Genomic DNA, 26,993 nt, shown 5'->3' with positions numbered 1-26,993 from the left:
GACTGTATGTTAGGTAACTAGTCTGCGAAAGCATATGTGAGTAGATAGGATCTTAGTCTATTTTAGCCGTACACCAACATTGCGTACATTGTCGTATTTTTTTTTATGTATCTTTCCCCGCAATCAACGTTGGGAAAAACCTGCTAATGAGATACTGGAAACCGCCGGCATAGCAACTCCAGGGACTTGGAGGAAAGTGTGGGAGATCGAAAAGAAGCCCCCTTAAAGCGGGCGCAGGGGAAAAGACCAAGAAATGTTCGCGAGTCCTCATAGGCCTCTGTGTAGTTACAACCACGTGGTATACACACCGAACTGTGTGCCTGGGGCCGCGGCAAATGTGCCCCGTGCATTCGGTGTGAAGACCGAGCGCATAAGTATTGCCTCCGGGTCGAAGGAGACGGGGGGTCATTATCAATGTCATTTACTTCCACTTAAAGGCAAGACTGTCGCAGCTAACTGCGTTTCAACGACCTTCAGTTATGGTAACCCGCATTGGTATAAGATTTCCCATTCAGAGATAAATTTTCAAAAATCCTTTCACGGCGCTCGCCTACTTTATAACATAATTGGGACCTCGTGGTTAAAAATTACATACCGATCGATTTTGTCTGTTAATAGGTGATAAGAATGGACATCTCTAGTACGCGAGGCATCTCTATCCACCTCTTAGTAGAAAGGCGTGAGTGTGTACAAAATTAACATTCGTTCACGGGAATCGAACGCGCCACGTACCCGCAAATCCCCACATACAATTTTGTCTGTGAGATTACAAGTTCGCTGACCAAACTCAAACTAATGAAACAATGTTGTCCCCCCACAATCAAGCGTGGACGCGAGCGTTATATAACAAGCGCCGGTTTACACTGAAGGAACAGACGTTGCGATTTTTAGTCGCGTTTTAACAGCCTGAATATTTTGTACCACGTTCAAAACGAATAAAACATTTATTCGTATGAAGTAAACATGACTGTGTAACTCATTTCCAGATCAAAAAATTCAAAAAAATTGGAATATTTCAAATTATTTATCAGCGACAACGTTTCTAAGAACACATCTATTAAAACTACAATATAAACATATTTCATACCCCTAACTAAAACTATTTAAATTACATATCAGTCAATTTTAATGAATATTAAAGACACATTCCAAGTCAATTCCTGTACCAGCATGCGACTAAATAAACGCAAACATCCCCGTTCAACATTCAGACGCGCCCCAAAGAGTTCCCCTGTAAGTGATAGCCTTACGAATTGGTTTCGGTGGTAATTTGTGGGACATTACACACACAAACACACACACGCACACGCGGCCATTAAACGCGCGTGTGTGCGTCGGTCACGGACAATTTGTCCACTTAAGAGGTATTGATTGCATTGTGACTTCCCTATGTTTATTTTTCCTACTGATTGTATTAAAATTGCCTTTGAATGTGATTAATTTCCCTCATTCGGATAATGGGATTTACAAAAGAAAATTTATTAACACAACACGGGTTTGTGACAAATTACGTTCTATAGGTACAAGATTAAAAGCGTGAGCATATAAAATATGTTTTCGAAATAAAATAAAGCCCTTGGCTTACCTTATCTAGAAGAAAAATCTTGCCCCGTCTAATAAAACACAGTTGGATCCAGTAATTTTAGCTATTCTTATGTAGTATCCAATCTCACTTCTGGGGTTCGGTCTGCTCTACTAATGAGCAAAACTAGACCTTCAATCTACCACAGCTAGGAGCTTACCACTGCTTAATTAGTGTAATATAAAATTTGATATACAATCGATCCTATTCTACATGGCCGATAATGTATTATTTGTATTGTACGTGTTCAATTCACAGAGCAGGTATGAAGTTTTCACCATCTTCATACAGCCCTCTTCTGAAAGGAATTGTCTGCACCAAGGGCGTCATTGTTCCTTAAACGGCTGCTTTTTTGTTTTTGTTCCCAAAGCTGTGCGAGCGTTAGCGCTGCAGGCGTTCTAGACTTTATAAAAAAGACTAAAACTGGAGCAGCCATCTCAAGGGCGTCGCGCGGGTCCTACCCACTGCGCTATGAAAGAACCATCTTTATTTCTTTTTTTAAAGGACCAGTGTTTGTATTTTATTACAACGGTAGCTCGATGTTATCGTCGTGGAGGCAGGAATGTGAGCATATGCCATTATTATGCTAGAAAACCGAAAGATTCGTTTTCCTCTTTCCATTCTTTAACCCGCTTCTTAAGAGGGGCAGTTACCCCACCATGTTGCTTACATTAGTGTTAAATTCTAAGTGCTATGAGAACCGTACTGTTCTCATTTACCTGCTGCTATGAATAAGAAAATATCCTCCGGCCAATCACCCCTCCCGGGCAATTTATTAACAGTTCGTTCTATTTAAATCTAAAGGACAATTACTCCTGTTCTGGCGGCCGGAGATATTCTTCGGTCTGACCGGACTCGTCCGAAGATACGGTCCACGCCTACGGCTTGATATACGACCGGCGCGAACGACACTACGTTATGCGTCCACGCCCCGCCCTTGAAATACCGCTAGGGCGCAATGAACGGCACACTGTTTACAGTTGCTTATGTCCATTCCGAATGTAATCTCCGGTTTACTTTACTGGACAGAAAATTGTATCTTCCGTTTTTCTGTCTTAATGAATAACTGATATTGTATTTTGTGACACAGGTGACACTTGAGTTTTCCAGTCCAGGTGCCTGATATGCAAAATATGTTAAGCCCACAAGGCTCTCATCAGAGTTAAAATGCTAGCAATAGAAGGATATCAAAATGTACTGTTCTAGGTCCTCGTGACCTAAAGGGCTGATGGAATATAAGGTTTGTAATTTCGATATAGGTAGTGATTGCATCTTCTGCTGTGCCTAACAATTTTTTGCCGTATAATAATATCAACACTGAACTGCGGCACGGGGCTCGGCTACTACTGAGAGGGATCAGGCTTTAGTCCACCACGCTGGTCTAGTGCAGATTGGCAGACTTCACAGACCCTCAAAATTCTTATAGAGAACTACTTAGGTATGCAGGTTTCCTCACGAAGTTTTCTTTTACTGGTAAAGCAAGGGATAGTTAATAAAGACTACATACACAATATTAGAAAAATCAGAGTTGGATGCCTTTGGGTTAAGAACCTGTGGATATTCGTCTCGCTAGTCCGTTCCACAACCAACTAGGCTGTAGCTGCTACATTTCTTTTTTCCTTGGAAAAAATAAAAGATTCCCACCATTGCATAGTCAAATAAAGGCTAGTATTCGTCAAAACACATAAACTCCCAAAGTTGATTGTATTTAAAACATATTATATTGCTTTGTATTGGTCCTAGATTCGCAAGGCAGCGTTCCGGAACGGTATTCGAGCGGCGCCGCGGGGTAACACACGCGTATTAAATTCTTACAGTACATCCACACTGAATAAACTCAAATGTTTTTTTACATATCTATATGAATTAATTTATAAGTAGTTCATCGCGTGTCTATTCACCTGAAAGACTTTCCTTTAATCATTGATTTTTTTTATCGCCTTGTGAACAAAACTTTTTAAGCCAGTCCATCTGGTTAGATAACAAATCTTTATCTAATTCTGTTAGCAAATATTAACTTCATATAATTCATTATATCCAATTTATTCACTAATAATGACATCTAACATCTACTGACTCAAGACTAGTAATTCTTGCAGCAATATATTGCGCAAGAACTTTCAAATGAACAATAGCGGCAATATTTCAGTAATTCTATACACATGCGAGTCGCCGCAAGTCCCGCTAACCACATTGGCAGAAGTCAACCTGCCCTGATGTTTACGCGTTAAAGTTACTAATGGAAGTCAACCTCTGCAAGTTTTCTTGTATCTTAACCTCGTTGTAGGACTATTAGCGCAGTACATAGCATATGGATTGTTTGGTACATTTTTTCTTTCTTCCCCGCCAGCCCGAGCTGGCTTCTTTGTTTACTAAGTATATTTTTCATTAATTTTATTTTCAATATAAATTGTCTTTGTTTATATAAGCTAATTTAATTAAGTGATAATTAAATATTCTCATGTACCTTGACTTATCATAAGTGCAACTATGTTCGCCTACGTGATGAATAAAGCATTTTTATTTTTTTTAGAGGTGAAAACTAAACATTGCTATTGTTAACGTTTTATTTTTATACGTGTGGGTACGGTATAGTGACCCCACTGCACCTGATGGTAAGTGGAATAAGGTCCAATAGAATGCCGACTGACGAGAGATGATTACCCCTTGACAGTCGACACAATTATGCCGGCCAGTTGTAATCGGATATACATAGGCTGATTCCGGAACGCGACACTTACGTGGCCTACTATGGCGGATTTTAACACCTTGTGTACAGTGGTCGCTATGCGGGCGGATATAAAATATATCCTACCACCAGCCGAACCCTCAACCGAACGTTTTACGAGCACAATATTTTTTTATAAAAAGCTTAAGCGGTCCCTAACTCCTTTCTAATCAGTATCGTGCCTTATCTGATCGCTGATAAGATTAGATAACAGTGTTTGTAATGCCGTGCGTCTATTACGACCCATTCATGAATAGCCCATTTGGAAGTTAAATTGTTTAAAATGTGTTGAAAAAGTTTTAGTAATTATATAGAGATGTTGATTTATTTTATTACCGCATTAGTTTCGTCATGACGACGAGATCTTGCTTCGATTCTCGGGTTAACCAATTTTTGTCTGTTTAATATATGTAAGAAAGAAAGCAAGAACAGTTTTATTATTGGCACAAAATGCAGTTATACAAAAAAGTATTTACAAACAATTAAAGTAATGTGCCAATAATGGGCTACTCATTTAGCTGTATTTTGCTGCAATACAGCTGCAGAGCTGGTTTTCAATGAAAAGCTCAAGTGTCGCACGGATATCCATGCCATAAGTCAACTATTTTAGTTGCACGAAACTTAAAATGTGTGAATCATCCCATGTATTTGATAGAGAAGATAGAGTCTGCTCTTTATATCATTAGAATGCTTTAGTTGCATCTGCCTCTACCTTTTATGATACAGGCATAAGTTTAAAGGTTCTCTACAAATATACAACACAGTTTTGGAAACGCGAGTCTAAAGTTACATTTTAGATGAGGTCTGGGTCGGAAAACCAGTGAGTCCGACATAACCATTCTTCAATTTCCAGGTTCAAAATTGGCATCCATATCATGGGCTTTTACTCTAAAAAAGTTTAGCGTTACATGTAGACAGATCAAACACTGGTGAATAACGTAATTAACTCTTTAAGATTGTTAATTATTTCGAAACAATTTCCGTTAAACCTTGAATTTTATTACCAACATAATATAACATCTTTGTTATCACCTTCCTAAACAGTCACATCAGCTAATAATGACAAACGACAAATATTTGTTCAAACATCGCCACCAATGTCGTAACACATCTCGCTATGGATCTGTTTGTTTTGCTGTCTGTACACAATACAGTAATCTGTTAGCATAATGCTAATATTGTATTATCTGTTTATTTATCATACTTTAATTGAAATAGGGCGTTTTATACGAGGCAGTGTACTTATTTAAAATTTACACACTCAAATCGAAAACAAACATTAAATCTGTAAGTATATATAAAAATGAATCCCTATATCCCTTGGTCACGCCATCACACGTGAACGGCTGAACCGATTTAACTATTTTTTTTTTGTTCTGTTTGTTATTGTCAGGAGAAGGTTCTTATGAAAGAAAAAATTCAAAAAATTGCGCGGAAAATTAGAAAATTTAAGGAAACTTGACGAAAATATTAACTTTTTATAACTGTCAATTGTTTGAAATAACTGTCAGCGATTGACAGAATGCGCGCTGCAAATTCATAGTTAAGACGGGAAAACGTCTGTTGGGTCAGCTAGTATATGATAAATAATGAAGACTTCGATAATTTTATTCGATGCGAACGATCAACTCTATATAAATCCGCCGCATGTGGCTCGCACGTGGAAGCGTTACAAAAACATGACGACCGATACGATTTCAGGATGTTCGAATGAAATATTTACACTTCCCCACGTTAAAGAGTTGTCTGTACATTATTAAAATTCTTGTAACCGACTGTGGGATTATAATAAATGATAGGTTTTGATGTTACAATCCTTTTATATTATAATAAAATAATAATAATATTAGCCCTGTATTATATACTGTCCCACTGCTGGGCACGGGCCTCCTGTACTACTGAGAGGGATTAGGCCTTAGTCCACCACGCTGGCCTAGTGCGGATTGGTAGAATTAACACACCCTCGAAATCCCTATACAGAACTTTTCAGGTATGCAGGTTTCCTCACGATGTTTTCCTTCACCGTTAGAGCAAGCAATAATTCACAAAGAATACACACATAATATTTAGAAAAGTCAGATATTATAGCATCCATTTATTTATATTATACGTATTCAAAATAATTATAAGCCACAGATTTGATTATCTTAAATACAATCTTATCTTAATATATCCGATACAATGCCTGTAACGTAAAGTTAACCGGAGTAATAAATTTAAATAAATTACTTTTAATTGAGCATTTTTGTTGTAGTTTTATCGATGCATTACAATAACACGGCAACACCATTAGAATGTGATAAGAAAATTTATCTTTTTAGAAAAGAGTAAATATTATCAACTTTGGTTACGAAACAAGAAAGATGTCTATTGCTAGAGCAAGATCTACGCTATATTTAAAAAGAGATAACTATATTAATAAATATAATATCTAGTTTCAATTATTTCTTTATGTAGACGCCTTAACCCGAACGAGTATCGCAGAGGCGTGCTATTTTTATTTGCACGAGCAAGGCAAAATGACTGCTCCTGATGGTGAGTGAAATGGGGGATCCAGATAGATGTCGACTGACGATTACCCTTCAGTTTACACAATAATGTCGGCGTGTTCAATATAAATAGGCTAATTTCGGAACGCGACACTTACGCGGGCCTGTATAGGTTGAAGATTTTGTTTATTGGCTGCTATCCGGGCAGAAATATTACCCATGTTTCGCCAAGTTTATTTTCCGTGTTATGGTGTGTCTAGTAATTGAACCTAAACCTATTGCCGTTTCGGGCACCTAACACCTGGCAATTCAGTAACATTCCGAAAAAGCTCAAAAATGACTCAGAAGTCAGTGGTACTGTCCTTGCAGTCAGGCTATCTGTGCTGTAAAGTGTTGACAATTTTGTGTTACTGTAAACATTTGGGTGTTTTCAAAAAAAATCGTAATCATCGATCAGATCCCGACAATCAAAGAATCAAAATTAGCCATTAGTACAATATAATACCTGCCCTTTATTATATTCTGCGCAATGCTGCGCACGAGCCTCCTCTACTACTGAGAGGGTTTAGGCCTCAGTCTACCACAGTGGTCTAATGCGGATTGACACACTTGAAATACTTTCGAAATTCTTACTAGTTTCCTGTCGATATATTCCTTCAGTCATTATAAATATATCAAAAAGCCTTTGCTCTGATTGGTCCGTTTACGCAATAAAAAAAATTGAGATATTATAATAAAAACGGTAGTAAGTGGCAGATATTTTTACACTCCATGTTCACACTTTACGGTTATTTTCTCGGCGGGTCGGACACGTCGGCACCCGTGCCCAGCATCAGTTCCCGGACCGCCCGTTCCGGATAATTTGCAGAGACGTACAACCCAGTTGATTATTTATGCGGCATTCATTCCTCCGGGACGGCGCGGTTCTCAAACATTTTCATTGGCTTGTGCTGAATTCGCTTAAGGCTTTCGTTTAAAAAACAATGTATAGCAGATCATATTTGAAGATATGATTTCTTACAAGAAGTAATTTGTACAGATAAAATATTAATTTCATCTCATGTTCAGTTCATAGTAGCGTCGTGCGCCGGAGTCTAGAACACAAACCGATATAACCGTAGCAATCGTCAAAAGACGCAATGTGTCTCATTGCGTCACATTTGACCTAACATTACTTAAAAGGCTCTCCGGTGACGAAAGGTCCAGATATCCCGATTGCTGCCGGCTTCCCTTTACATAGAATTTATGTAAAATCCAATTATGATCAGAACGATTTCCAGACCGCATTTATACATATCGCACTCTTAATAAAATAATGACCTATTTCATAATGGTCTATTTGTGGCAGTCGTCGGAAAACTAATTATTGTTTACTACCTTCTTTTTTTGAAGTTACTATAAAATTGAGCTTATTAAAGATAGGTTAAAAATGAAACCTATAGCATGGAAAAAAGGGAAATAACCAAAAGGTCGCAAACAGAAATTGGTTGTTTGATGATTCCTACAAATTGGCAATTTTGGAATGGGTCATTATTTTCTTAAGAGTGCGATATTAGTACCTATATGTTTTGTCGGGTTCTCTTTCGGTAGATTTCACCTTTCGCCACTGTCTCCCACTTCCCCATATAAAAATCTATCCAAGATACCAACAGTTTGGGAACCGCGCGCCCAGACGCTCTCAACTCGCGCACTTTTAATTTGTTATTTGTGACACGGACGGATCGGCTCTCGTTTCGGGCTGGGCGCGTGACGTCACGCCGCCGGTGACGTCGCTTGACAGCTTAACCGTAATTAGGGGTGGAAAACTGTCGAAAATCGAACCTGCGACCTAAATGGAGCGTGAAAAATGCAAAGTGGACCCGACGCCTATTCGGAAATTATTTACTGAAAAGTCGATACAGTATCCCAGAAGAAACATTTTCAGAAGATATTCTATTACTGTATAAATGCTTGAAGATTAGTGTAATTCAATAAAAATAAATATCTAAACGAAACCCACAAAATCTGACGTTTGTCTAGTCAGACTACGTTCTGTTCCATTGGGTATTTTTCCGCAGGCCAATGTAAGGGTAAATGGATCTTCTAATGTTCGGTGTGTTTGACCCAAGCTGACTCACACTGCCACTTATACTTACTTATACGAGACTTCAATGATGATGTACTCGCTAGTATGTTGGACATACTCCACTGATCATAACAAATAACAGAATTCTATTATGAAAACGCTCCGCTAATTTTTCCAGTCTGCAGAACACATTGTGTTCACTGTACTTTCGATTTTCGATTATAAATATTTTTAACGTACATTTTATTTAATATTTGAACTTAATACTATATTTTGAACATTTTCTTTATTTTCCATAACCTTGTTCAGTGATCAAGTTATAAAATTGATCGTATTTTCCCAAAAAACAAACTTTATATTTACGGGTGGTAGGTCTCTCATATGTGAGAGTCCGCCTGGGTAGGTATCACCGCAGTGTCTATTTCTGCCGCCAAGTGTGTAGTCACTGTTGTGTTCCGGTTTGAAGAACATTGTGGCCAGTGTAACTACTGCACATAATAATAATTAACATCTGTGTCTCAGGATGACGAGCGCATTGGAATACCAAACAATACTTAGTAATTCAAGGTATTGGATGGTGTTTCTACAGTTTATGGACGGTCGTATCGCTTACAATCAGGTGAACAGCAAGCTCATTATTCCAAGCAATAACTATATATGTATACATACTATTACTTAAGCTTCTATTTTAATGGTCTAACCTAAATAGTTGTTTCTGTTTACAATATTTATTCGTCAATCTATTAGTTAATAGCTCAGTCCAAATGGAAAAAAATTATATTGAATTCAAACTAACAATATAATGACAACTATGGTCGTATAGTGGATATTTTGATACAACATAATGTCTTACTATGTTTAGAATTTTTAACGAATAAATGTATAAAATGACTGTATAACATATCTGGTAAGTTCGTTTTCCAATTATCTTTCAGTTGAATTAATTTCGTTATTGCAATTAATGAAAGCGCAATACAGTTTCTTATTAGTAACTATTATTATTTCACAATTACGGCGAGCACCGTGAAAAAAAAAATGAAACCAACAATAATATGCTTGAAAAGATGTGTGGCACTGTTTATACGTTCAAATGCGTTTACGGCGTATTATTCATTACGTTGAATTATTATATTATTGCCAATGTTTATACATATATCAAATGAATGAATGAATGATATACACAGCAACAAATAAGAACCAAACAACCATCATTCACAAATAATCCCGCACCAAACCGCTCATTTATAAAACACATCGAAAGCGGTCCATCCGAATCCCGGTTTAATTCCGGCAACGGGAAAAAACCACCCGGGACATAATCGGCGAGCGCATTAGAAAACTTGAAGGATAAATCAGTGCGCTAAGCCCCGTCGGTTATTAACTTAGAGAAATGTTTTAAAATTAGGGCTACCGCAAGTACGAAGCTGCTTACTACGTCTAGTCGTACTGGTGGTAGGATATATTTTATATCCGCCCAGATAGCGACTATCGTACACAAGGAGTTAAAACCCATAGCGGCCCATATAAGTGTGTTGTTCCGGGAGTCAGCCTGTGTATATCCGGTACCAACATGCCGGCATAATTGTGTCGACTATCGAGGAGTAATCTATCAGTCGACAATCTACTGGACTCCACTTACCATCAGGTGCTGAGGGATCACTGCCGTGCCAATAAAAACCAATGTTGTCGAACTAGTCAGACTTGATGACTGACGGACTAGCTGGAATAATGGCAAGATTGACTCACAGTCCTGTGTAACAACAGCTATGCTCTGTACTGGATATTCCTTGTTCAAACTCGCATTTTCAATTATGGGTGAATTGCCGTCGGTGATATACTATTCGAAATTCTTATTTTCTTCTCTTATAGAAATAAAATGCTGTCGTAAATAGGCTTATTCGGTTTTATAGGTATGATAGGTTCATTTAAAACTGTATCTAAATAAAACCTTGCAGCCCTGAACGAAGACACCGGAGGAGTTTACAGAACGTCATAAATCCGACGGAACCCCGCCTATTGCAATGAATCAATCGCACAAAAGGCATGGAGACGACCGACCGCGGACCCCTAATGGTTATATTTTAACTTGAGTGTAGTAAGTTGTTTGAAAATGGAATTGTTTGAATCTTCTTTATGTTTTTTGCGGGGAACGATCAAGCCATATACCCGATAAGTGAGTTCACCTTTGCCGATTTGGACAATGCGTCCATCTTGACGCGTGAGACGCGATGAAATATCCCAGATGTACCAGGACCGGCACTATTAAATTCTCATAGTCTTCTCATACTACAATTTAAGCTTTATTATTACTATAGTTATCTCTTATCGCGTCATATGATGGCAAACAACTGAATGCACTGTGAGCTCTATAAGAATCATTAGACGTAACGTTTCATAATGACCAGTAATAACGCAGGCCTAAATCATCATCATCATCACCATCAGCCGCACGATGTCCACTTCCCAACATGGGCCTCGCTCAAAGATGTCCAGGCGTAAATAAAAAACAACTATATCGTTTATCTCATTTATGATATTAAAAAATAAATCACCAACTACTCCATCCCCTTCGTTATCCTTAACTGCATTTTAAACTCCTTGTAATTTATTTTAAACCTATTTACATAAACATAGGGTCCACTTACACACGGCTTAAGTGTTACATTACTGTATATGTCTTAAAAGCTAGAACTAGTGGCGACGCTATGTCCGTGAATGAGGTCTTGAGCTCAATTCTGGAACTATTCGCTGGATTTAATGAAATGGTCATAATTTGTTTGAGTAGTATCATTAGTTAAAATTATTATGAACAAAGTCAGCGATTATTTGCTTACTACCTACTCACTACCTTTGGATACAAGCGTGACCTTAAAATAGTAGAAATTATTAAGATTTTCGCCATCGTTTTTAGTCTGGAGCTTTTTATAAATGAGATGAGTTAAAAGCTTTGTCTTGGATCATAGGCCTCCACGCAAGTTGATTGCGATTTGCTCTACCAAAACTAATTCCAAAATGTAGAAAGTACCCATTTTGATTTTTACAATAAATAGACTAACATTTTTGAGACTACATCAAAGGTGTGTCATTTTAGAAACGTCTATAAACTTCACGCTAGAGGTCACCCAGTAAACACCTGAAAAGTTTAATTAACTTCTCAAGACAATTGATTTGATTCCGTCTCATAATTTTTAAATCAAAGACTACACATCTATTAAAAACTCAATTACCCATCCCGAATACGAACGACACCTATTACCGTCACATAATACCGGTAGACATTTATCTATAGAAAAAAAGACACATACACACCCCATTCCATATTTAAAATCCTAACACTTCCCCGTCGCCTAATAGCCGAAACGTGCCTCCTTGCTTAATTTCAAATATAGCGCAACGTTCTAAAATGGCGCCATTTCCACAAATCCCCGCCTTATCCAGCGGCTTGCAGTTAGCGCCATCTGTCATCGAGTTTGACAGTTGACAGTGAAACGGTTTAAAAATAGAATGAACGAAGAAATCTCGCCCCGACTGCAAGATTCTAAATGAGTTTTTGTCGATGGATTTTTTGTTTTTTTTTGTGTCTATGAGTTCTATCCGTGCAATAGTTGCCAGACTGAAAAATAGTTTTCAAGATGATAAATATTGACAGCTCAGACGTAAATTCATCAATTATCTGCGATGCTGCAGCTCCGTTTTTATAACAGAAAAACGGAAGAACTTTTAGAATAAATCATTTATTACCCTAAAACTATTATTCCAAAATATACACATGTATAAAGAAATATAAATAAAACTAAAGGTTTCTAATTTATAACATTATCAACACGTTAACACTTGTCACTCGACGGGGAATCGAGAGCAGCGAGTTGAGTTGACATTTGCCGAATTTGCAAAACTTATTTGAGTTATTGACGTCTAATTTCAAGTTGGTTTTGGAAACATGAAACTTCATTTGTAGTCGATCGTGTACGGGTCGCCAGTACTTCGTATACGTACATAGATCGACTTATTGCATTAGCCATTCTCTCCCAGTCAACCTTATGATGATGCAGAGATAGGTAGGTGCATCAAAGGTAACTGTAGCAGTATACAAATCCAACAAGAAACCTAAACAATAACCCCTTAGAGGCAATTCATGTGCGCTCGGGTTCCACACCGAATGCACGCTCATGCACAGGGGCACATTTGTGCAGCCCTAGGCACACAGTTAAGTGTATATGCCTCTTGGTTGCCAAATTCACATTGAGGTCTATAAGGGCTCGCGAACATCTGCCTTCATTCTCCCCTCCGCCCATCCTATGATGGTTCCTTCTCCTTCCAAATCCTCCTCTCCTAATCTTCCTCCAGGGCCCTGCAATCCCTAAGCCGGGTGATTCCAGAATCCCATTCGTGATTTTCCACCGGAATTGATTGCAGAGTCTGATACCAAAAAATCTACGTAATACGACAATACTACACAGTTATTATAATTATAAATAAATAGCTAATTAATTTTTTTACATTTATTTAACAAACTCAAGGAAATTACAATTATTTATTAGTAGATAACATCGATAAAAACCATTAATACTTGTAATAACCATTTAGAATTATGACACCAAAATATGTAAATGTTTATGATAAAAAGTTGACATCCATATCTAATACTTGTCCAACTCAAATCATAAATTATTACCAGGCTTATTTTTTTAAATTATTATTTTCGCAATACCACGTATTTTTTTTTATTGTCGATATACACGAGAACATCACCGAGCAGACAAATTCGAAGACAGTAAAATAAAACGAACGCCGACCATTAGTCTGCGAGTAGTTATAATTGTATGTGACGGTAACGACCAGACGAACGGCTATAAATTCACTTCATTCTACATGTGTTTAACTATAGTACTTTTCCAGCTGATCCCGGGGATCCCGGGAAATTTAAAAGTGTCGTCAACAAATATCATGTATAAATCGTTCGTAAGTACGTCAATAAAGGTATATAAATATAATTTGAGTTTATACTTAGCCCTGTATTGTATACTGTCCCACTGCTGGACACGGCCTCCTCTACTACTGAGAGGGATTAGGCCGTGATCCACCACGCTGGTCTAGTGCGGATTGGTAGACTTCACACACCCTCAAAATCGGAGTTAAATGAGTGTTGAAATATGGTCCAGAGTATTTTTAACAGTATTTTGGTATTTTTTTTTTATTCCAGATATAGGTAACATTCGCTTGATGGTTGTTACACTAGTTACTTCCTTGCACGGTGCATAATATGTTACTAATATAGATTATGACGATTATAGTATCCGCCATGAAGACAGAAATTAATATTCTAAGAAATACGCGATTCCTTGTTTCGAAAACGCGGTGAAACCACGCGATTTGTATTGAGAAAATCCGTAAAGGTCCGCGCGGCAACACAAGTCTACTCACACGCTAATGACGCTGTCATCAAGTGGAAACGTCAAAGGGCCCGAGAATTAGTCACCGCGTCATCTGTCATGGTGTTGACAGTAACGACAGAAGTAAAAACATTTGAAAATAGAAACTAAAGGGAAGGCGAAGACGCGGCCTTTTGATGTGGTCTTTTTTGTCAAATTTTAGATGATTAATGTGGAGCACTGGTCTTAATAAGTTGTTAATGGTATAAGGCGAAAAAAGGGATTGTTGGAAGCATAAGTCTTTCCCACCAGATTGGTACAGCTCAACGGAACCCAAGGTTCCTGGGATCATGAAGGTTTAGACTTTATACAGGTAATTTCACTATATCTATCAGTCTGTGTATCTCCGGTTCCAACAGGCCGGCATAATTGTGTCGACTGCCGAGGGGTAATCATCCCTCGTCAGTCGACATTCTATTGGTCCCTACTCTACTTACCATCAGCTGCTGTGGGGTCACTTTGCTGTATCCCTATAAAAAATATATCTTTAGAACCTTAGGTAAATCGTGGACATGTATAAATCGTGGGTCCTCTCTTGGTTTGCCGGCAAACCTGACAGCTACATGACATTTACGTGTGTCACGGGATTATAACCTTATATACTACATAATAAGGTTATTTTTCGGTGACACGCGTAATGTCATGTAGCTGTCAGGTTTGCCGGCGAACCAAGAGAGGACCCAGGGTGTATATTAAAAAACAATGGACAGCGGAACCGGTAACTCTAGCATACCAAAGAATCACCGTATATTACCAGTCAACACTCGAACACTGGTTGAATCAAAGTAAATATAACGAAATTGTTCCTGGACTACATCGATATGGAGTATATTTGCGAAATCCTGATAGACAGATGTTGTCAAAGTTTCAAACAGAGAAGCGATTTAATAAAATTATACGTTCACTTCATATAAAGGTAAAAAGCATAAAAGTAGAGCTTATATCGTAGGCATTTTCGTCTAGCTAACGCCTTACAAGACGGTTGATTTTATATAATTCTATTTGAATTTCTTTCCCACTATGTTATATAGATGAGCCTATATCATATACCTATGCCGGGCTCCTCTCACAGGCTTTTCTCCTAACGGTTCAAAATGCGGTTGATTTTATATAGATTCTATTTGAATTACTGTCCCACTATGTTACAAAGACTAGCCTATATCATACACAAATTCCTATGCCGCGCGCCACTCACAAGTTTTGATTTCGAAAATCCAAAAAGTCCTTACTTCTGCTAAAGTTTCTATTAAGTATTAAAATACGATCCATGCAAACCCCTTTCTCCCAAATTCAGTAATTTCGCCATAATTATAATAAAACTTATTCACATTAAAATATTATGAGACCACACAGCCTTTTCAATTTTACGCAATCAATCAAATTTTGAAAAGCGCCCGTATTTATTCCAATGTACCCAACTTTGAGAGCCGTAGTGTAGCAAGTTCCTTAATACATTAGGGGGGTACGGCCCAAGCCGCTGCGGTCTGACTGGCGATGCACGGGTTAATTACATAGATAATTGTGGCCGTGCAAAGGGTTAACACACTGTGAATGGTGATTATTGTTGCGTTCAACCCTATCTTGCGTCGGGTCGGAACGACCGGGGCGCAATCCTAACTACTTTTGATTGCAGCCACGGGTTGTTTCGAGCTTTGATTGTGCACAAAACATATCTATTATTTTAATCTCGAATAAATAACTTACAAAGTAAAATGAACCAAACATCGCCTTATTGTGAATATAAAATAGATTGTAAATGTTACGCACACCAAAATTGCCATGCGTATATGTATATATAATATACCTTAGTTTAAATTCAGCAAAAAGATAATATGTGTAGTTTAGTAGTGCTATTTAAATGATAATAATAATAATAATTTATTTCCAAATCAAAAGAATTACACAGTCAGATTTAGCAAAACATTCTACACTAGGCACTGCTAGTCTCGTAGAATGAATTAAGTAGGATTAACATTTTGGGCGGGATTGTCGTGTTTAAGCAATTTCAAACAAATAAAACTAGCATGAACTTGAACTGGAACCTTAGATTGGGCAAGCAGAATGAAGTAAGATAGCATTAGTGCCTCATAGGATGTGACGATAGGTCTGATACGGTTTTTCTGCTCACAATCGACTCAGAGTCTAACTGACAAAATGTAGGTGTGTGAAACCTTTGCATACACATGAAATTAAAAAAAAAACGTGCTACATGGACGATGGGTTCACGACTCGCTTTCTATTACACTGCCGAAGATTACTCCTGCGAATGAATATAAGTACACAAGTGTCCTTACACTACCCTTTCTGGAACATACGCATGAGGATACAAAACAAATTATTGACCGCCTACGTCATCGCAGCGGACGTAAGACCACCCATTCTATGAAAGCCTTACCCTACTTAGAAGAATATAATAGACCGGTTATTAATGTGCAGATCACTCGCTTGTTTCCACCGCGGGCCGCCGTAATTCTTACGACCAGCAACTATTTCTCACAATAAAACCACGACAAATAAGTCGGTCGACTTATGTGAGTTGGGTATTGAAAGAGCAACCGTTGTTTGATATGATCTTAAAACTTTTATGGCATCAAGTATTCACGTTAACATTCTGTATTGTATTATCTGGTTGTCAACATAATAAGATTTTTATTACCATATTCATGGATTTGTCAATTTTTATTTTATAACGGAATTGCTATATAAAGTTTAAATATTAAGGATACACTACTGGCCATTAAAATCGTGCACCAGGAGAATATTCAAATGCGGAGATTTCCTTGTGGTTTTTTTTTATTTTTTTAAGCCCTGGCTCATTTAAAACGCATTACGGCCACAAACGGGTGAATGCACGGAAACGTAAAAGGGTTTTTTTTAATGTTAACTAGTAAAAAATGAGGGGATATTGGATTTAAATATGAATTTAATAGTTTTTTTTGCTGTAATAAAATAGTAAGGGTGTACTCTTGGTTAAAACCCTAATTTTAGGGGTTCGTTTTATTGTAAATATAAATTAAATTGATGTGCCTTTTGAAACTATAATGTCTACATAGTTGTATGTACAAGCAGTACAAAAGTAAACTGTTGTACCAATGTTTTGCTGAGTTCGATTATTTATTCCGAATCCGGAGTCACACAAATTTTATTTGCTCAATTTGGCAATCAAAGCCAGAATTCCACTATTCACAGCCCAGTTATAATGTACCCTGCCACCAGACCATGCAGATGTAAGAAAATTATTATGTATTATGTACATTAAATAAAATTATAGCCGAAGATATTAATTCATACTTATTATTTTACATATGTAACTGTATTTCTGCTGCAAGGTGGATGCGCTAACCTCAAAATATTTTCTATAACCTAGGTCGACTTAGCTTTTGCAAATCTGAATATATAAACCCCCAGGAGTTTGGAAAATGGTGACTGTTGCCACTTGAGTGCGAAAAGGACGGCTCAACGCGCCCGCAACACCGCTTCCTCGAGATGTTTGCGCTAAACTTGCCGTGGTCTCGCTAGACTTGCATAACTTACTGGAGCCGATCACTAGGAAATCTGTAGCGGTGTTTCAAAAACTTCTTTCATCTTTACACTTGCATTTCTGCTAGAGAGGTGAAACACGCTAACCTTTAAGTTTTTTTTATATAAATTCGTGACGAGCTGGTTGCTGACTTAATAGCAAATTTTACGGCCGCCTAAGAACAAAACTATTGTAAAGCTACGTAATGCACAGAACTACGCTACTAAAGAGAAGAAATATACAATGCGATAAGACCTGCCCAAATGGAGGCACACATATTACGAAAGATTGTATAAATTAATAGTGTTTTTTTTTTCAAATTGGTGCTATTTAATGGTCACAAAGGATTTTAGTTATAGAACTAAAAAAAACCGAACTTACGTAGCCATATTGGTCAGGTGGTAGGTTCAGTTCTCTCAACATAACCTCTCGGTCGCCCCCCACGAAGACTGGCCGATAGTAATAAAGCATTTTTTCCGCGAAACAAAAAAAAATGGTTATTTTGTCGCTACCATCAAGTGGCTAACTTGCCAGCCTACTTAAAAAAAAATCAGCTGTATTATCTCGAATATTTACTTTTTTAAACCGTAATCCGTATGCAAGTGTGGATAGTCAAATACCCTCCCTCTATCAGCGTCAATATACAACCACAAATCACCTATAATCCTTAAAACGCCCTAACCGCAACACGAATTGCATAAAAACACTCCCGACCACAAGAAATGACATCAAAATATAACACATAATTGTCCACAAATTGTTGAAGCGAACTCCGCGGACCGAGGCCGTGGCGTGTTCTCGCCGAGTACATTCAATTTATTTTATTGCCGCTCGCCGTTTACAAGCGCCGATGGAATTTATTACGTGTCGGCGGCGGTCGGTTTTTTTGGCCCGCATTGTAATCACTTTCAGTTCGTTCTAAGTACATATAAATACACTCACTCAGCGGTCACATAAACCTAACTTAGAGACCACAGAAAGATTTTCAGTCTCTCATTTTCCAAGTATTTTCTAGTTAATATTTTGTTCCAGAATCCAGTGTTCAATCCGCAGCCGACCAATCCACAGTAGTAGTAGTTACAAATCCAGGTTGGCTCGTCAAAATATTGATACATATTCAGAGGTATCTTGCTTAGTGTAATTTAAAAAAAAAAGAACAAAAAGCAGTTAAAGCGAATTCTGGATGAATAAAATAATCAATCTCTGCTTTAAAAAATCGTTTTTCTAGCAATAAAATAACATTTAGTCCAGAATAATATATGTAGTAAAATATAATATACATAATAATAATAATAATATCAGCCCTGTATTATATACTTGCCCACTGCTGAGCACGGGCCTCCTCTACTACTGAGAGGGATTAGGCCTTAGTCCACCACGCTGGCCTAGTGCGGGTTGGTAGACTTCACACACCATCGAAATTCCTATAGAGAACTTCTCAGATGTGCAGGTTTCCTCACGATGTTTTCCTTCACCGTTAAAGCGAACGATAAATTCACAAATACACACATTATTTTAGAATAGTCAGAGGTGTGTGCCCTTGGGATTTGAACCTGCGGACATTCGTCTTGGCAGTCTGTTCCACACCCAACTAGGCTATCGCCGCTATAATATACATAGTAAATAATAATTGGCCTTCAGTTATATAATATTTTTTCAAACTATATCTGTGTTAGCTGTTAGTTTTCTGTAAAATAAAAATAAAATAAAACAATAACACTAAACACGCTCGTCCATTTTTTGTCTATAAATTAAAACAAACAGTTATTAGTTGTATTAATAAGCCTTTCAAATCTGCAAACAAAGTAGGCTGCAATTTACACGACTCACTTTGTGTAAATTTGCAATAACAAAGATTGATGATGAATTCAATTATTTTTAACAATAAACACCATTCAATACAGTTAAAATACCTGATAAATATTGAATTTTATTATTTAAAAAATATTTTTTAATGTTTTTACCAATATAATATCTTGCTGGCCATAAATACTTTTTTTTATCACAAACACTATCTAAAGTTTATATTAAAAAAAGAACTCACCATAAGAAGAATATACGGCGAGCGACAGTAGCAGCACCACGCGCGCCACCATCCGTCCGAATCTCACGCGGAACGCGCGCAAAATGGCCGCCATTGCACAAAAAACAATATGGCGACGAACTACGTACAAAACTATGTTACACTACACTAAAATCACATAATACTGATCTTTTTACGGTTAATTTTAACTTAACCGGTGTTCTTGTTGATTTTAACGATTTAGAATTCATTCGCGGTGTGGCTTGCCGGCTTCTGTAAAGGAAAGAAAAAAAATGTTTTAACACAGATTTTAGAATATTAATAAGTACTAATATTCTAGATCGAGGCACAAGTCGTGAGCACGCTCGTGATTGGCCGGTTTGACGTCCAAGACGCCGATGTTTCGCGCGATAGAGCTGGTATACTCTTTCGTCTAATTATTACATACATGAGCTCGCCCCCATCACTGTTCATCTGTGCTTATGACTTGTGCCGGTTGTAGAAATAAAATTTTTCTTTACAAGTTTTTAAGGTCTCCGCCAGATGACGATGGCGCTAAGACTGATAGGGTGACTGAATATTTTCTTATAATGTAATATATACCTATTTTTAGTTCATAATATATACAAAATATACATTCTTAATGCTTCAGGGATTACCTGTCAGCCTACGGAAATATAAAAAAATATTAAACATACTGATCGTCCACTTCAAATATCAGATGAGATGTAACTTGTATATTATTTCAATCCGTAATCCAATTATTTTGGTTCGCATATAAATAATAGATAAAACATATAGTAGATATAGTACACTTGAAAATCAGTCAACTTTTATACATCCCTGGGTGACTTGTTAGCAAATATTAACCCCTTATTCACAGACGTTATTTATCTAAAGACGGAGCATTGCTGCGATAACAAGTCTGTTTCTCAGTGCTGACGGCATGGCAGCCTTCGCAGTGCGTAAACATAGGGCGGTTGTGATTGGCTTATATTGAGATACAACTTGAATCTAGTTGGCTGTCAGATAAAGAAAGCTGAGAAACAGGCTTGTTATCACAGCAATGCTCCGTCCTTAGATAAATAACGTCTATGAATAAGGGGTAGATGTAAACTACTAACTAAATTAACGTTGTCCTGCGGTAACAAAGTATACTTTAAATTGTCATAAGTGCTGTGGATTACAGTTTTGCAGTACCAATACTGCTGGTAGTTTTGTTTTGGTTGTGTCCAGTATAACAATTGCTGTATTGATTATGCCCGTTTTCAATAACCAATCCCAATCACTTTTTCAATCTATCGCGAAAATGGACCAATCAGAACAGACTTTTTGACAAGCTTTCTTTCTTTTTCCTTATTTTGATTGGTTTATTACTGAGATCGGATCGAAGAATAAGATTGAGATCGTTTATTGAAAACTGCTGTCAGACGAGGAAATTATTCGTCTCATTATTAAATGTAAATAAAATATATCGTAACCTTTATAAAGTAAAGTAAAAATCTATACTAATATCGTAAAGAATTTGTTTCTTTGAACGCACTAATCTCAGAAACTACTAAACCGTTTTTTTTTTCACTAAAAGGAAACTTCATTACTGGGTGCTATAATATACTTTTCTGCCGGGAAAATATTTATCCCGGAAAAAAAATCATCCGGGCGGAGCCGCAGGCAAAGCTTGTATTCGATAAAATCAGATCAAAGTATACTCCCACCCCAAATAAGGAATACGAGGGTAGTTAAGTCGTCTTAATGCACAACACGTTATGTGCGTTCACAAACCATTGTAAAGAGCGGCTATTCTAATAATATCGGGTTACACGTACGGCTCAGGCGGCCTGCTGCTTTATGGTTACCAGATGCGAGAAAACCGGAAAAATTCCGGTAATATATAAAATTCCGGAATCCGTGATTTTAACTAAAACCCTTTTCGATTGAGATCAGAGTGGTAATTGTTTTATTTTAAATATTTGTTGTTACTCTAAAATATTACACATGCAATATGTAAATAAAGATGTAAACAATAAAGTGACGAGGATTCAAATAAATTTCCAAAAGTATGTATTTGAATTTTTTCGATTGGACTTTTTACCTAGTCCATTGCGTTCCCACTCAGCCAGGTCGAAAATATGAACGTACCGTCGGCGCTATAATACATTTCATGATACCTACTCACGTGTTACTTTATATGATGATAATGCACATTAACGGAAATACAATTTACAGTCAAACAAAGAATTCCGGACAAGGAATCCAAAATCCCGGCTCGTTCAGAAAATCTCGGTGCGCGCCGCGCTGCCGGCCCGCCCGTTTTGCTAATGACGTATTAGCTAAGAGCCACGGAACTTTCTACTACTTCATCGTGATCATAAGATGGCAGGAAGAGATGTTAAGACGCCACATTATAGCATTACCTATCACGCTACTTTGTAGCCAGTATCACTACTGGACATAATAAGACTTAACATGTCATGTCTCAGGATTGCGAGCGCAGTGGGATACCAATCAATACTTTGTAATTCAAGGTGTTGGATGGTGTTTTTAGTATTTATGGGCGGTCGTATCGCTTACCATCAGGCGAAAGGCAAGCTCGTCATTCAAAGCAAAAAAAAACCTTTCGATGTTAATTAGCCAAAATCCAGAGGACTAATAACAAGCAGCTATTATAATTGTTAAAATAATGTAATATAGAACTTTTGAAATAAAATATTCAAACAACTATGTTAATTGGTTTATTATTTTGTGTGGAAGCCAAAAATAGACATTATCTTGAGTGGTGGCTTGCGGACCAATAATTTTGCGCGATTGTGTAGTTGCTGACCATCATATCTTCCATAGACCTGCAGGATATATTAAAAACTGAATGCAAGCTGATTTTCTGTAAAGCATTGCTACAGACACAATCGACAGTCTATTAACTGTAGATAAATGAGTCCACGTGCCACAAGCAATATACAATAATTGTACGTGGTCAGCACTGTTTGTGTCTGTTTCTATTATTGTACACATTTCGATTTACAATAATACTCTTTTAAAAACATGAGTCTCTTATTTGCTATGTTTCTTTTAATCCAAAGTGTTTAAAAAAAGGTGATGTTGTAAACAAAACCCCTGGCTCTCCTACTACAGAAGGGACGTCTAATGCACTAATTAATGCACTCCATTTTGCCCGTATTTTTGTTTCATCACATTCGCCCTCGGGCCGTCCTACGGTGGCACTAGGGTTGTCACCATGCAGTTGAGAAATTTATTGAATCATCTTTATTTATCGAAAGAATTGGTCTTATTGCTGCCATAGAGATAACAACTATTCGTTGTATAAATAAAAACGTGAAAATTCTTTCCAATTTTTAACATAAGAAAAAAAAAGAAAAAACATAAAATTAAAAAAAAATATGCAAAGACATTATTGGAATTACAGATCGTAACCTTTTCTTCTCCCATAATAAAAGTATGGCAAGTCAGTAGAACACAATCAAGCATGTTCTTTAGATTTCGACCTACTCATATATTATTTATCTCGTACATTTATAAAATTTATTAAGAAAGTGCTGTTATGGTATTTGAGGGATCATTGTAGGAAACTACAGACTCACACGTTGTAAATAAATTATAAAAAGTATCAATACCATGCTCAAAATTGATTTTATATTTATGTACTTCTTAATTAAATAAATATCGTTTGTATTCAATTCCTACGGTGACAGCCCTTCAAGCGAAGTTGAAAGCTCATCTTCCTTCCCACTCGCACTCAGCGCAATTAAATTACACAAAAAGAAACAGAAGAACGCCGAGTGTTCAGGCGAGACAGGTGTAACTTTAGTTGGTTTGCTTTGTATTAAATTAGATCCAGTACGTAATGGTTCTTTTAGCTTACATGCAATATGCAAAACGGTGCCATTTCTCTCTCTCTTCTTGGTTCGATTCCCGGGAATTATTTATCCAAGGTTTACTAAATAAAGCGCCAGGTTTTAAGTTTGAGATCGGTGGTAATCTAAAGACAATGGATAAGGAATTAAAACAAAGAATATAGGCAGGTTTTGATGATAGTATTAGACCAACAATTGATAATCAAGTAGCAATAAAAGATGATAAAGAACTGTAAAGCAGTCTAGGGATCTTCTGAGAGTGCACCCAAATGTTTGCGAAAGCTTTGCACGTGCTCATCAATTCGCCGCTCTCAAGAACGCGCGTTACGCGTAACAATAAGTGTAAAAGAACGAACTTCATGGAGTACGCACTCTTAAGTTGAGCTATAGAAAATCTAAGCTACATCTTGAAACCTTTAAAAACCTGTTGCCTTGCATGACAAACAATCAAGTATAACTAATTACGGCATTTATTGCACATTAAAATTGTATACTGCAAGTAGCTCCACTGGCTACAACGACAAATCGTAACACAGCACTGTTCTGACCTCCGCTGCTTAGGAACAAAAAACTACAAGACCAACTCGATGTTAAGTCATTCAATTTAATACACAGAAAAGCTGACCCTCCGGGGCGTAGACTTGAATTTTGTATTAAAATTATAATTCAAAGACATAGCCCGAGGTGAGACATGTACGCCGGGCCTTGTTATACAACATAATGTAAAAAATAAAATATTTATACAGTTTTCCGTTTGTCCTTTTATATTTTACAGCAGAGGGCCAGCGTTGCAAATGGGTCTCTTGAAAGTTTGCCAGTTGTGACAAAACTAAATACATGATTTAAATTACACTATTTGACGAATTTTATCGCGGTTTTAATATTTTACTTTTGTCCCGACGTTTCGAAGACTTAGCAGCCCTCATGGTCACGGGGAGGACTGAGGTGTTGTTCATCCGCAAAGTCTCCGGAACGTCGGGAGAAAAGTAAAATATTAAAACCGCGATAAAATTCGTAAAATAGTTTAATTTAAATGTCTAACATTCGCGTAAACTTAAGAAATCATTATAAATACATGATTATTAAATATAGATTTGTTTCCGATCAATAAACTAATAGCATAAGAAATGTATTCGGTGATTTAGTCTCTGTACCGTACAAAATCCAAAAATACTTCATTTTTTATAAGTGCCAGCCAAGGGAGTGGCGCCACAAAACTGGTTACTCTCTGTCACCGTTTAAAAGATATTAAGTAATTTATCATTAAAAATCTACTACCACTTTCACAAAACCAATATATCAAAATACCAATTAACCTTTCTGGTAAACGAGCGGTTTTAACTGATCTCCATAATGTGTGAAAGTTAATGTCAAGTAAATGTCTCCGGTCTGGACCTCGAGGAGAGGGGGGGAAGGTGAGCCATGAAGCCGGGAAGCCATCAGTAGTAGCCCAACTCACCTCGATTCTGTCTATGAAATCCAGAGGACTTACTGCAGTGATGATAGGGTTATATTTTCAAAAAGGAAAATTGACTATATTACCCTTTGTCGATTACCAAGTAACATGATTTCGGGACTAACAGCTTCAGCTGGTTTAACTTTTTCACAATGTATGGTCTTTCACGAGCATCAGGTGAATTCCCGCTAGCATATGATGAAAACATCGAGTCTTAGATCATGGGTATTAAATAATTTCCAGCAACTACTCAACTGCCGTTAAAGATCCAACCAACCTCGGTGCTTGTGTGCCCCCAACAGGTAGGCAGAGCATGGTCTTTCCATTGCCTAATGTGATAATGGCGGACGATTCCTATAGTCATACACGGCACGTGTTAAAAAACGAGGCAAAGTATATTAAACACCCACTTAACAATAAAACAATATCCCGACTCCCAAAACAAGAATGAGTCTTAACTCGTAGGTCACTTTCGCCCCCACTCAGATTTATATTTTCACCCAAAATATCTTGCAGAGCTTGGCGCATAACGCGTTGGCTTCGAAGTCAATTTTGGAAGACACAAAAGATTGCCCGATATGATTAACCTTTGAATCTTTGGAACTTTGTTAATAGGTTGTCTCAGCCCATAGACCAATAAAGGCGAATGAATCAAAAATAAAACAGAAGCACGGACGTAGCCGCAGGTGAGAGCTAGCAATAGTTTCGCAGGATTAACCCCGAGGGCGGGACGAGTGAAATCAACGGGAGCTACTGTAACAAACAAACGTACAAAACGACTGTGACATGCCGACGTAATCCCGGATCACATTGTTACACCTCCCTCCCTCTCCCACCCCTTCTAACTGAGTTAGAGATGGGCGTTGATTTACCTTCATATTAAATTATATAATTGAAAATTATAATGAAGGTTTTCCACACAAGAGTTATCAGGATATGAAGAAAGGATCCGTCTGTAACATCATAGATAGATCAAAATGCGTCTAATTCTGGATGAATTAATTAGCAGCACCTTTTCCGACCCCAAAGAGGTTATCGACGTCAGATTAAAAGTTCCTGCAGTCAGTACGTGATTATTATAAGCATACCAAGTTAAATGATATTATACATCATTACATACTCGACCACCCGACACATGGTGAAAATCCTTTTACAATGGCACTTCCCAGAATCCGAGATCAGCCAGTGCCCAATATTGAGTAGACATCTGTTAGAACATAGTTTGGCAAATCTCAAGGAATATTATATCTATCCTGCGTTGCACTTAAAACAAATGTAGTTATTATACTAGAAAAAAGGGTAACAACATACGACAAAGAACATCAGAAGAGCAAACAGACATGCAAACAAACAAACAAGAGCACAGACAGACCGATCGCTTTGCGTTGTCTCCTCGACGTTTGTCGACGAAATGATTTATCATGTCATATTATTTTCTTTTTATGTTGTTCTCTGTATGGAGTTCGAATGCCATATTATGTTGAAAATATTTCAAACTTTTAGAGGACTAGCTTTTGTTCGCGGCTTCGCCCACGTGAAGGAGTTTTACAAATTACACAAACTCATTATAAATTGTAGCCTATGTGTTATTCTGATGTATAACTGTAAGGTTTCATCCAAATGCGTTCAGTACTTTTTTGTGATAGAGGAACAAACATACATACATCCATCCTCACAAACTTTCGCATTTAAAATATTGTTAGTAGAATATTTTGCAAAAGTGGAAGTAGAAGGACGTAGAATGTGGTTCAACCGGGACGATACCACTGTCTTGAAGTTAAATTAAGTTGAAGAAATAGTTTTGCTGTTGTTAGTTCTCAAATACACCA

The 26,993-nt window shown here is 37.3% G+C and overlaps 1 protein-coding gene across 1 annotated transcript in view; it reads right to left on the bottom strand.

The window, feature by feature from the left end:
• LOC115453552 overlaps nt 1-26,993 on the bottom strand; it is a 140,745-nt gene that overhangs the window by 98,894 nt on the left and 14,858 nt on the right. The window contains exon 2 of the mRNA XM_037444384.1: nt 19,861-20,112. Within this exon, the coding sequence (XP_037300281.1) occupies nt 19,861-19,954 (94 nt within the window). The 5' untranslated portion in view covers nt 19,955-20,112. The remainder of the gene's footprint in view (nt 1-19,860; nt 20,113-26,993) is intronic.

Source organism: Manduca sexta, chromosome 28 (assembly GCF_014839805.1).
Source record: "Manduca sexta isolate Smith_Timp_Sample1 chromosome 28, JHU_Msex_v1.0, whole genome shotgun sequence".
Lineage (NCBI taxonomy): Eukaryota > Metazoa > Arthropoda > Insecta > Lepidoptera > Sphingidae > Manduca > Manduca sexta.
The sequence above is the reverse complement of the archived record's forward strand: the minus strand, read 5'-3'. Positions and strand labels throughout refer to the sequence as shown.